The 12,982-nt window shown below is 51.0% G+C and overlaps 1 protein-coding gene across 8 annotated transcripts in view; it reads left to right on the plus strand.

Moving 5' to 3' along the window:
- Csmd2 (CUB and Sushi multiple domains 2) overlaps nucleotides 1-12,982 on the plus strand; it is a 576,074-nt gene that overhangs the window by 450,249 nt on the left and 112,843 nt on the right. For all 8 annotated transcript variants that reach the window (XM_042271897.2, XM_042271900.2, XM_042271904.2 and 5 more), the window contains 3 exons: nucleotides 3,394-3,585; nucleotides 8,382-8,520; nucleotides 11,250-11,437. In XM_042271897.2, the coding sequence (XP_042127831.1) occupies nucleotides 3,394-3,585; nucleotides 8,382-8,520; nucleotides 11,250-11,437 (519 nt within the window). The remainder of the gene's footprint in view (nucleotides 1-3,393; nucleotides 3,586-8,381; nucleotides 8,521-11,249; nucleotides 11,438-12,982) is intronic.

Consider the following 12,982-nt stretch of genomic DNA (forward strand, 5'->3'; position numbering starts at 1 on the left):
TTTTTCTCCCAGGCAATCATTGACATGTATACAGCACCCCGTGACCCTGGGGATGAAAGCTAAGTCTGTTTTTAATTGGGAAGGCAGACGACGATTCTTATTTGACTTTCTAAACAAGTTCAGCGAGTGTCAAACGGCAATGATCTGTTCGTTCATTCATTCATTTATCCAGCAAATATTTACTAAGCACTATCGTGTGCTGAGTACTGAGTACCTTGGGGATCCAGGGATGAGCAGAATTGTCTCTGTTGGCAGAGAGATGCCCAAGTGATAGACAAGGAAGAGGCAAACAAGTATATTAGCCAGATTGTTACAGATTGTGCTGGGACAAGAACTGAACAGGATAGCCTGATGAAAATGATGGGGAGGATTAAAGGTGACCCCAGAAAGGGGGATGAAGGAGGCATGTCTAAAAAGTGGAAGATAGATAGATAGATAGATAGATAGATAGATAGATAGATAGATAGATAGATAGATAGATAGACAGACAGATATAGAATGTCAAGGTGGAGCTGCCATACAAGACTTGCTGTAGGGTCATTCCAGGCAGAAGGACCAGCAGGTGTGCAAGGTCCTGTGCATAGGAAGTGGTGGGGGGAGGGGACTATGTGGGAAGATTTTAGGAATATGACTGGAACATAGTGATGGGACACCATCAAAGGCGAATAAAACAAAGGAACGGTTTTAGAATGCCTCCTCAGAAGTGGGGGGACCTGAGGTAGGCTGCCACCTGTGCATGGCGGCACAAGGCTGTAATCCTAGCCACCCAAGAGGCAGAGGCAGTAAGAGGACAAGTTCAAGGATCACCTGCATGACTTAGTGAGATCCTGGCTCAAAGTGTAAACTGCTCAGAACAGAGCAGTGGGAAAGCACTTGCCTAGCATGAAGAGGCCTGAGGTTCGACTCTCAGGTCATTTTTTTTTCAATAGGGGGGAGGGTGGGTTAGAAAAGAAGGAGGGAAGGAGGAATAAATGAATGAAGCAACAAAGGGAGGGAGACATGGAAAGAGAAAAGGAAGGAAGCTAAGACGCCATACAGTGGGCTTCAGTGGCGCTTTCTCTTGAAGACTACAGTCCTTCAGACTTTGTGGTCCACGTGGCTTGCTGTTTCAGTTCATTCTCTTCCTTCAAAGCATGAAAGCAGGGGTGGACACCATGGAAACAAATGACCATTGCTCGTGTTTCAATAAAACTTTATTTGTGGAAATAAGTACAGAGGCAGATTTACCTGTGGGCTGTAGTTTGTCAAATGCTGCCTTTGGTGTTGTGGAATCAAAGGTAGCCTGCCATGCCTTGTATTGAGTGACATTGGTGCCAGGTTCCCCGGGCTGTCACTCATTGGTTGTTTCTACCGAAGTGCTCCTGGTAGAAAAACCGGAATGGTTGCATCTCCCCGGGGGTTGGAAGGCATAGCCAGCAGAGAATCTATTGGAGGCTTCATGTGTAAAAGCCAGTGTGAATGGTATATTCTAAGCCAAAACAGATTCTTCTGTTTGAATGTAAAATGAAATTGCCCAACTGTGGGATAGGGAGCTGTAAGTGAATCTCAGGGTCTCCAGAAACTTCCTGCCCCTATGATCTACAGCGTGCATGCTGTGGGGACAGGTCCTGACATCTCCTTTGGGCTGGGGAGGCAGCTAGGGTATGGCGGCCGCCTCCTAGTTCTTTCTCTGCCTTCTGTTATGACACCATCTCTGCTGCGCTTTCTCGGGCCACATTTGCCCATTGATTCATTCATTCCTTTATTAGTTTATTCCTTCCTTCTACCCTTCAGTTCACTACTAGCTTCATAAACACTACTCCCTTTAAGACTTGGTTAAGTACCAGATCACAAACATCTCCTAAGTCGCTGGGTCTTTTTTTTTTTTTTACTTGTATGTATGTGTATGTGTAAATGCATGTTCTCATAGATGGATGAACATGCATGTCTTGCTTGGAATGGAGGCCAGAGTTTGATGTTGGATGTTGTCTTAGTGTTTCTGTTGCTATGAAGAGACATCATGACCACGGCAACTCTTATAAAGGAAAGCATTTCACTGGGGCTGCCTTACAGTTTCAGAGGTTCAGTCCGTTATCATGATGGTCGGAAGCATGGTGGCAGGCAGGCAGACATGGTGCTGGAAAGGTAGATGAGAGTTCTGCATCTTGATCCACAGGCAATAGGAAGTGAACTGTTATACTGGGTGTGGCTTGAGCGTACGTGAGACCTCAAAGCCCGCCTCCGCAGTGACACACTTCCTCCAACAAGGCCGTACCTACTCCCACAAGCCCACTCTCCTAAGAGTGCCACTCCCTCAGGGCCAAAGTTCAAACACATGAGTCTATGGGGGCCATACCTATTCACACCCCCACAGGTGTCCTCCCTCGTGGATCACGCTATGTTTTGTTTACTGAAAATCCTGCACCCAAGGCTCCTGAATTCAGTCAGTGTAGCTAGCCAGCTTGTCTCTGGGATCCCTGGAGTCTATTTCCCAAGTGCTGGGACTACAGGCCAGCCGCCATGTCCACACAGCTTCGCCAAGGGTTTTCTGGCCTTCAGGGTTTTGCCCCCAAGTCATCTGCCCTGCCCCCTTTCTGAGTTTTGAGTACAGCCCAGCCACTTAGCTTGGTCCTGAGCTCTGCTCTGCCACTGGCCCCAGAGATCTGGTGTTTCCCTGAGTGTGGTGCAGGTCCAAAGGGTCCGTGGCTGTTTTTACATAGGGAGAGGCCTGACCTCCACAGAGCCCCAGTGTCCTCCTCGGGAAACTGCTCAGCACCCTAGCAGGCCACCTCCAAATCCTTCTCAACCCCTTCTGCTTAGTTAGATCTGTGGTATTTAAATGAGATAGCAAAACTTCGTGTAACAATGTTTGTGTTTGTAAATAGAATTCATTTCTGGGATCATAACAGTACAATCAGGCTTAAAAAAAATACACCTCCTGCTAGATCAGTGGTTCTCAATTTTCCTAATGCTGCGACCCTTTAATATAGTTCCTCGTGGTATGACTGATGACCCCGACCATAAAGTTATTTTCGTTGCTACTTCATAAATATAATTTTGCCAATGTGATGAATCATAATGTAAATATCTGGTCTGTGACCCCTGTGAGGGGTCGAGACCCACAGGTTGAGATCCACTTTGCTGGATGAATGTGGGTCACAGTAAGGTGTTGGTCCAATGGTGACGGTGATGTCATTGGACACGCCGGTGGCTGCAATGGCAGCACACTGTGGTGGAGGCAGGGGGCGGGGGCCAAGGAGGATGGTGTCCCTACAGCTGGTGCCAGCAGTAGGGGGGTGACAGTGGGGGTCAGTCGCGAGGGCAGCGCTAGCTAGCCCGCCCTGCTGATACGCTGTGAGCCTGGATGACAGGCAGACACTACATCAGCCCCACTCTTCTGTTTTCTCGCCCCAGTGTCCACAGCCACATCCTGCAACGACCCTGGAGTCCCACAGAACGGGAGCCGGAGTGGCGACAGCTGGGAGGCCGGAGACTCCACGGTGTTCCAGTGTGACCCAGGCTACGCGCTGCAGGGAAGCGCAGAGATCAGCTGCGTGAAGATCGAGAACAGATTCTTCTGGCAGCCCAGCCCGCCCACGTGCATCGGTAGGAGCAGCCGCGGGCTCCGCTCCACCCTCCAGACTTGGGGTTGTGGGCACCAGGCACCTCCACACAGGAGGCAGCTGCCTTTTGAGCCTGGGGCCAGGAGTTTTAGAACAGAGGAATGGTAGAGAAAACCCAGTTTTCCTACCACACTCACAGGCACACACACACGGACACGCACGCACACATACACACACATACACCCCACTACCAATGTTGCACTTTCAAAAATGATCTCAGGGAGTTGTGAGCCAGGCATGCCTGTCCCCTGGTCTCTGGCCCATCTGTCTAGGATGGATGGGTTGGTCACCCCGGGCCAGAAGATAGCAGATTTCCAGAGGCAAAGGAAAGACGCTTGTTGCCCCTCTCCTAAGGAATTGCTGACCGGCTGGACTGGGGTTCCTGAAATCTGCCCTTTGTCTTAAAAATCTCCCCATTCAACAGAAGAAGGTTCTTAAAAAAGAGGCTTAAGGTCACGTTGCTTACAAAGGAAGGGGACTCCATAATCCTGCCCCCAGCTACCTGAGACCTGGGTAGGAGACTTGAAGGGAGAGGTGGCCAGGAAAGACAGAAAGAGAGAAGCCAACCCCAGGTACTCACAAGCCCCAGGTGCCCACATGCCCCAGATGAGCATGCTCTAGGTATTCACATGCCCCAGGTGCCCACATGCCCCAAGTGCCCACATGCCCCAGGTGAGCATGCCCCAGGTGCCCACATGCCCCAGATGCTCACAAGCCCCAGATGCTCACAAGCCCCAGGTGCCCACATGCCCCAGGTGCCCACATGCCCCAGGTACCCACATGCCCCAGGTGCCCACATGCCCCAGGTGCCCACATGCCCCAGGTGCCCACATGCCCCAGGTGCCCACATGCCCCAGGTGCCCACATGCCCCAGGTGCCCACATGTTTGTGGCTCTTTTTCCCACTGGATAAAATGATGAACTCGGTTGTTGCCTGGGCATGTGGCACGTGGGTGGCAGGTAGACTCAGAAGAGTAGAGAACCCATAGCCACTGAGTCTGTACATGTGCCGGGCTCACACTAGACATTTGCTTAGATAACCCCATTTAGCTTTTCCCTGCAGCTCTCTGAATTTAGCACCATTCCCTCATTATAGCTACAGAAACCGAAATAGACAAATTTGGCTATCTTGTCCCAAACTGCAAAGCTAAGAAACACAAGAGCCAAGATTCCTGCCCACGCCAGGCTGAGCACAAAGCCTCTCGCTTCCCACCACCCATGCTCCATCTCTGCTAGAGACAGATTTAGGGGGCTTCCTGTGACCTCTCCCAGCTGTCTTCACACTGGAAGGTTCCGTGGGAATGCCATCCTGACACCTGAGGCCTTTCCTTTACAGGTCCCGGCTCTGGGGTCTGGTGCTGAAAGCAGGATGCTGAATCCCTTTCCTTGGTGGAAATGGGGTTAGCTGGGTTCACGGACCAAAGAGGCCCTAAAGCCAGCTCAGTGTTGGGAAGCAGGTTTGCAGGCACAATCAGACCCAGGTTCAGGGGAGGAGCCGCCATCCACTGACTCCGCGGCCTCGGGGAAATTGTTCAACTCAGCCTGGGGTCCTCACCCGTGGGGGAAAATACACATTTCCTTTGTGGCATTGTAGAGTGACAGCACACCTAAGCCCTCCCCTCATCAAGTGTTATCTCCTTCCTTTTCTGAGCTCAGTTCCCCTCTTTGTTTCCTAGTTCAAATCCGTGGGCTCCCTTCTTCTCCTTAAGCCAGAATCCCATTGGCGGGGCAGGGGGGAGTTCTGCTGGGGAGCATCCGGAAGCCTCCATGGCCCCATTCAAAGTCCCCCGCCCCCTAAGCTTGTGGCCCTCTAGTATACATTCCAGAAAAATTAGCCCCGCAGCAGCATGCCCCAGAGAAGGTCTGTGCTGGGCTGAGCTGGCGGGCTCCAGTTGGGCACCGAGCAGGGCAGTGAGGTTAATTCAGCTTTCATTGCGCATTCTTTCGCACGCAGCCTCAGGGAGTGTTCCTCGGGCTGCAGAATAAATGTCTTTGCCTCTTCTCACGAACAGATTGGAAATCCCAGTGATAAGCCCCTCATTTCCAGCTCCTTGGCAGTCTGCCACAAGTAGAGCTAGCTGGCCTTGATGGCCCTGCCTTACAGAAGAGAAACAAAGAAAGAAAGCAAATATTTGTCAAGCATCATCTGTGATGGATGTTAGGCTAGCCGCGATCACAGTGAAGTCAGCCCAGGAGCTTAGAGCTCTGGTTCTGGATTCTGACACCCTGCGTTCAAGTCTGGCTTTACCGCAACTGTCTTTGTGACCTCACAGAGTCGGCTTGAACTTTCTATGCCTTTAGTTCCTTTACCTGTGAAACAGGAAATGGGTAGTGCCCTTCCTACACTTAGAAGCATGCCCCCCCCCCCCCCCGGTCAACACTGTCCAGTAGAAACCATCATCATCATCATCATCAGAAATAAGGAACTGGAGCCTCGGAGAAGGGGGGAATATGTCCAAATTCCCACAGCTAAAGAACAACACTGTCCTGTTTCTGTCCCCAGGACTGAATGACACCAGACCAATGCCCTTTTACAGCTCTTACTCCTCAGCACACGCCATCTCCCTCCTAACCATCCAGAGCTGTCCAAAGCTGGTTCCCGCCCCAACTTGGCATCATAGCATACTGAGTTCCACTGTGCCCCCCCACCTGTCCCTATGAAGCTGTCGGTGACCCAACCCAGGGGTCCCGTCTAGGACCTAGCTGGCAGAGTGCAGAGAAGCCCACACGGCTTGCTAAGTGTGAAGCAGACACCTAGGGGTCATCTGGACAAAAGCCATGTCGAAGCTGAGGCCGGGAATCCTGACACCCTGGGGTGATCCAGAGCCCAGCAGAAGAGTCATGGGATTTTAGAAACAGCCACACTCACCCTGAATGCAGAAGCCTGAGGGAAACCCCTGACCCGAGCTGGCAGAGAGGAAAAGTGGCCATAATCCTGACGCAGAATAGTGGCATCATGGAGACGCCCAGAGAATAACCCACACAGGCTGGGGGGGAAAGGGTTTCTCCATTCCAGCCTGACTAGGACAGAGCCACTTTTTTTTTGTGGTGGGATATCACAGTCTACCTTTGTGGTCCTAACCAGCCGGCCCCTGCCCAACCTTGTGCTCTGGCAAAAGTTCATTAAAGGAGAGAAAACAAGGGAGGTCAGCTAGGGGAAAAATCCATGCCAGTGCTTCTCCTGTGGGCCTGGAGTGGGGGACACTATTCTCTCCCGCAGTTTGGAGGCCATCTTATACTCTTCCAGAGGAGGAGACAGACTATGGAGCCGGGATGTGCAGGCTTGAGTCTTAGAATGACAAGGTGAATTACTTCACCTCTCTGGGCCTCGGTTTCCTCTTTGTGTATAATCCAGGAGAGCACCCTCCGTCCTCCCTCCCAGCTCGCTGAGCCGCCAACGAGACTGAGCGAGTGAACAATTCATCTGAGGTGACATGTCCTGCGCAAGAGTTTCTGGACTCAACGTGGCTCATAGGATGTATCTTTCCATGGAGAAGACACCCTGCTCATGAGTCCTCCGGGCTAACATTCAGCTATGTTAGGGCCTCTGTGGCCTGACTGGGGACGTTACCTCTTTTAGGCACCCTTGTGGGAGCTGACCAAATCAGCAATGCAACAGCTCAGCTCTGGTACAAGCCAGGAGCCACTCCTTGGCCCACCCTTTGGCCCTCTGTTATACCCTTTTGCCCCCCACACACACAACCTCGTCACCTGTCTTGGTCTTCGGGTCGCCTCTTCCAGCTCCCTGCACCATCCACTCCTGACCTTGGTAGCACCCTTGGTTTCCAGTTGAAGCTATCATCCTGTCTCCACCAGCTTTCAGCTCTTGACTCCTTATGCTCCTAGCATCTGCTCTACTCAGCACCCTGTACCACAGCCTGGCCAGGATGCAGGGAGCTGCTTGGGGCCTGCAGAAACTAAAGAAGGCCCCTGGGAAAGTAGCTCCATGGATCCCTGGCCACCTTCTCCTCCCATCTGTCTAGAAGCCCGTCAGCCTAGAAGAGGGTGGCCACTGTGGACTCGTTAGGGATTGTAGCACGCTGGTTCCTGGTGAGGTGCATACTCATCCTTAGGCAAGAAGTTTGAGAAGCTGGAAGGCATCTGGACTCCACGCAGATGCCAGCAGAACTGGCAGCCAAGGAGACCAACAGTGCTTGGCAGGCAACCGTGATGGTGTTTTCCGCTCCCCATGATATCCTGTATCGCGGAAGATGCAGTGAATACCCATGAGGCTCTCCTGAATTCTGGACACAAGACAGTGGGAAGATGCCAAGTCGTTCATATGCCTGACAGACGACGATGACACCATTTTGACCATGAAACCTCTCTACTAAGCATCACGGACACTCCCCTAGGAGAGACATCACCTCTTTTTACCATAAAAGGAAAATACACAAGCCCAGAGAGCTTAGGTAATTTCCCTAAGGGCATAGCCAGGAAGAAGCAGGTCTTCATTGAAAATCATTTATGGAGAGCTGAAGATGCAGCTTGGTGGGCAGAGTGATTGCCTAGCACGCACAAAGCCCTGGCTTCTATCCCCAGGATCATGTCAAATCAGGTGCTTGGGAGGTAGAGGCAGGAAGATCAGGAATTCAAAATCATCCTTCACTACAAGGCAAATTAGAGACCGACTGGCTACACAAGTCCCTGTCTCAACAAGAACAACAACAATAATAGCATTGTTATTATTTAATGAGGTGAAATATACATAGTATAAAATGACCTATTTGAAGTGACCAGGTAAAGGGACAACCTTACCCTTACCTTCTTCTCTCCTCAGCTCCTTGTGGGGGAGACCTAACTGGACCATCAGGAGTCATCCTGTCACCAAACTACCCAGAACCCTACCCACCAGGCAAGGAGTGTGACTGGAGGGTGACCGTCTCTCCGGACTACGTCATCGCCCTGGTATTTAACATGTATGTACCTTTCCCAGGGTGGGAGACCAAGGGTTTCGAGAAGCTAGGGGGTTGAGGACCTGGGTGCTCAGGTGAGTACTCAAAGGTGTATGGCAGAGTGCTCAGATCCAGGGGTGAGGCAGAGATGGAGACAGAGATGGAGATGGACAGACAGGATGTCCAGCATTAGCATTGGCTGTCTTTTCTGTACCAGGCCCCTTGTCTACAGAATCCTTGCAATGGTTTCTGAAGCAGCTAGCATTCTTTCTCTTATACTTCTGAAGCTACAAAAATCAGAAAAGAGCCCCACCTGGGTCCCCGGCCCCTCTGCATGGCTCTCTCTCCAGGGCTTCCCTCTGTCCTGATGCCTTTCAGGTCTTCATGACCTTTCTACCTAACCCCCACACTCCCACCTTCATTCCATTCACAGGCAAGTCTCCAGAGATCTGCCCAATCTCCTCCCTGCCTCCTCCCTCCAGGGGCACCCCCTGGGCCACTAACGCCTGGCTGCTGCCCCAAGAGTCCCATTAGGGACACTTCTGATTAGTAAACAAAAAACAAAAAAACTCCAGCATGAGCTGGGGAGATGGCTTGGTCAGTGTTTGCCACACAAGCCTAAGGCTCTGACTTTCAAAGGCCAGGCATGGTGGTACATGCTTGTAATCTCAGCACTGGGGAGGCAGAGATAGGTTGCTCCCTGGGGCTCCCAGCCTAGCCTACTTGGCAAGCTCCAGGCTAGTGAGAAATTCTGTCTCAAAAAACAAGGTGAACAGCCCTTTGAGGAACAATGCCCAAAGTTGACCTCTTATGTGTGTACACATGCCAGCAAACTCCCACATGTCTTCTCTCTTTGCCTGGCCTGAGTCTTTCTCTTCCATCATAGTAATGTCCTAGTCTTCATATTGGCCACACTGCCCCATCTAGCCTTCCAAGGTACTCTCTCTTAAAAGTAAAGAAACCAACAGGCCCCTGATCTGTCCGTCCTTTAGTAAATCCATCCTGCTTGTAAGTCAGTCTGAATTTCTGAGTTTGGCTCCTGCAGTCTGGCACACACACACACCTCTCCAAGCAGGCCACCATTCATCCTGTGACGAGAGCTCCAGCCACACTGAATACCTTAGTGGTTTCCTGGGTCTCAAAGACTGTCCCATGCCCTGTAGCCTCACCTCTGCTCCTGCCCCCCAGGAATAAAGTAAAGTGACTTACTTTATTCCCTATGTGTCCCGACTGCTGAAACTCATTGCTTTCCCCAGAATAATCTCAGGCTGGACCACCATGAAAGCCTGAGTGACTCCCTCCCTGGAGACTGTACACTTTATGGACCTTATGTTATACACTCCTGGCTGTTCTGTACAGTCAGCCGCAATGTGAAACTGTCTTAAAACCACAGAAAAAAAATACCAGGCCATTCTACAATTTGTGACCAAGACAGACTCGGCCAGAGCCTTTCCCTGAAGGCTTTCGGAAGAATGGGTGGTTTCCAGGGCAAAAAGGCCATGCCACCCAGAAACAGGAGCCAACCCTGCAGTCAACACCAGTGCGGGAAGATTCCAAGTAGAGAGGACACACATCTGCTTCCTAGACTCCCACTCTGTTTTCCTACTCACCTCACCCTCTTTGTTCCAGCCCGGGTGAGGCCCCCTCTCGACACCACATGTCTTGGCTAAAGGGTAGAAGGGACCCCTCCATTCTCAGTCCAACCAAATGGTACATCTCAGTGTCCCCACCCATTCCTGGGCATCGTGCCTCTGCATCAGAAGTCTGTTTTCTGAAAATACATTTGCTTCTCTATTATTTTCATCTTTTTACACTTGACTTAGTATAAATTGCCTTTATTAGACATGTGCTTGAGAGCAGAATCACGCATCAGAGAACAGGCCCACATTAAGAACTATCAGATAGACCACACGGAGTCCTAAGTGAGGGGATGAAGCAGTTAACACAGCACCTCAGCAGGGCATGAGGGGTGCTAGGACCCCACTTCTCTCTGTCATTTTCCATGATGTTCACTCTAGGCAGATGTGTCCAGCCTGCAGCCTGCGGGCCTCACATGTCCCACGATAGCTACAAATATGGCCTGACAAATTTGTAGATGACAACAGTCGTGTCATAATATCAAAAGCTAAGATGCCCCTGCTAGGCACTCTAGGGGGATAAGTTACATCCATGAACTCCAGTTCTCAATTTGTTAAACTAAGAAAGAGGTTTAGGGTGGCTTTTCATCCCACACTAGGTCAGGATAGCTCAGGAAGAGACATCTAAAGGTGAGGCTAGGACCCAAGTGGTGGCAGAGACTGAAGAACCCCATGACTGACGTGAGATGAAGAGGGGGAAACTAGGCTTTTCATGGCAGCAGGTCCCTGCTGGAGGAGATGGCTCCCTGGGTAGCTCCGTGCTCTTACCAAAGTCAATGCAAACCAGCATGGCCGCAGAGCCCCTGAGTCTGGTAAGAGCTCTGGGTTCAGAGCGGCCGGTTTCTCCCCTTCATATCCGGAGTTGGCAACTTGCTTTCCCTCCTGCGTGAGCAGAACCTGAGGTCTTTGGCTACAGAACCGAGAACACTCACTGACTAGAATCTGCCATCTGTGCCCCAAACCACATCCAGTATCATCTCTCCTGACTGGAGAGTCACCGGGCCTCTCTTCCTCCTCAGTCTTCAGGGGCGGGTGCCATGGGATGATGGGCTGGCTTCCCCAGCGAAAGCCTCTTTGACCTTCCTGGGGTGGGGATGGGCTGTTTTTGTTCTCCAGATTTAACTTGGAGCCTGGCTATGATTTTCTTCACATCTATGATGGACGGGACTCTCTCAGCCCTCTCATAGGAAGCTTCTATGGCTCACAGCTCCCAAGCCGCATTGAAAGCAGCAGCAACAGTCTCTTCCTGGCCTTCCGCAGTGATGCATCTGTCAGCAATGCCGGCTTCGTTATCGACTACACAGGTAAGGGCCTGGTGCTAGAGAGTCCCAAGGGTGGGGCCAGCGGGTCTAACAAAGGAAGAGCAACCTGGTGCAGAAGGAGGGGGATAGGCTAGACCACAGGGAGCCTGCAGCTCTCTTACAGAGGATTGTCTTCCCTGGGATCCCGCCCCTAGGTGACTTAGTCTCATGTATTCTCATACCCCAGGGCTAAGAGAGTATGGTAATAGCAGGTTTTTGGCATCCTGCTTCTGTCTTCAAATCCCCATTTCTCTCTCCCCTCCTCTATAAGGGTCATTTCTAACCCTGCTTTAGCCTCGTAGTTTTTCTTGATAGCCATCAGCTGACACCTTCCTGGGTATTCCCCTACACTGTAGGGGTTCATGCTGAATCTCAGTCTTCCTCTAGACCCCAGCTGGAGCCTCCACCATCTTGGGAAACTGACTGTGCCCTACTCCATCTTCTGTTGCTACAACAGATACCCAAGGCTTGGTACTTTTTAAAGAAAAAAGTTTATGGCTCATAGTTTTAGGCTGAAAGTCCAAGATTGGGTCTGGCCTTCTGGTTGACCTCTTCTGCAGCCCTGGGGGGGGGGGGCGGGGGGGGGGGGAACAGCACCGCAGTGGAGGGAACCCATGCCTTAGAGATTACATGGCCAGACTGATGGGCAGAAAGCTGGAAAAAAAAAAAAACCACAGGAGCCAGGCTTCCTGTTCCTATAACCACCCACTATAACTGGGGTACCCTTAGAATTGCCTTGATCCTTTTCAAAGGCAATGCCTCCCTGACCTGACCCCCCCCCCCAGATGCCACTTTCTAAAGGTTTCACCATCACTTCAACATCACCACACTGGATACCAAGTGTCAACCTTTGGGATGTACATGCAAACCACAGCCGAGCTGACCCACCCCACAGAGACAGGGCAGCCTGTGCAAATCTATAGTCCTCATGCTTGGACGCTGGCACTTTGCCACAGACTGGTTACCATCTGATACATCCTGATGGCATCTTGTTATCCTTCTGACTCTCCAATTCATGCCATCAAATTTTGGAATTAGGCCCGTGGATAATGGAGAGGTCAAAAGAAGGAATTGATGGGTTATTTTTTTCTTAAAGATAACAAATATTTTAGATAATAAATATTTTCCTGTCATAGGTTCTCAGCTCTGTCCTTGTAGGGCTCAAATAAAAATAGACAAAAAGATAAAGGAATGGGCGTGAGCATGTGTTGAAAACTCACTTGGGGCATGGTGGGGTGTGATGTGGAGACGGCAATGTCTGTAAAGCATTGGTACACACAAGGACCTGCATTTGGATCCCAAGCACCCATATAATAAAAAATAAAACAGGAAGCCGGAGAGATGACCCCATAGGTAAGAACACGTGGAGAGAAAGCATCAGGATCTCAGTTCAGATCCCAGCATCCACGTTAAAAACCAGGCATGGCTACCCACGCACCTGTGATCCCAGAGCAGTCAGGGACAGGGACGGGGACGTGCTAAAGCTTGGCTAGATGCCAGCCTAGCTTCAAGATCAACAAGAGACTCTGCCTCAAGGGAATGAAGTGG

This window comes from Peromyscus maniculatus, chromosome 2 (assembly GCF_049852395.1).
Source record: "Peromyscus maniculatus bairdii isolate BWxNUB_F1_BW_parent chromosome 2, HU_Pman_BW_mat_3.1, whole genome shotgun sequence".
Lineage (NCBI taxonomy): Eukaryota > Metazoa > Chordata > Mammalia > Rodentia > Cricetidae > Peromyscus > Peromyscus maniculatus.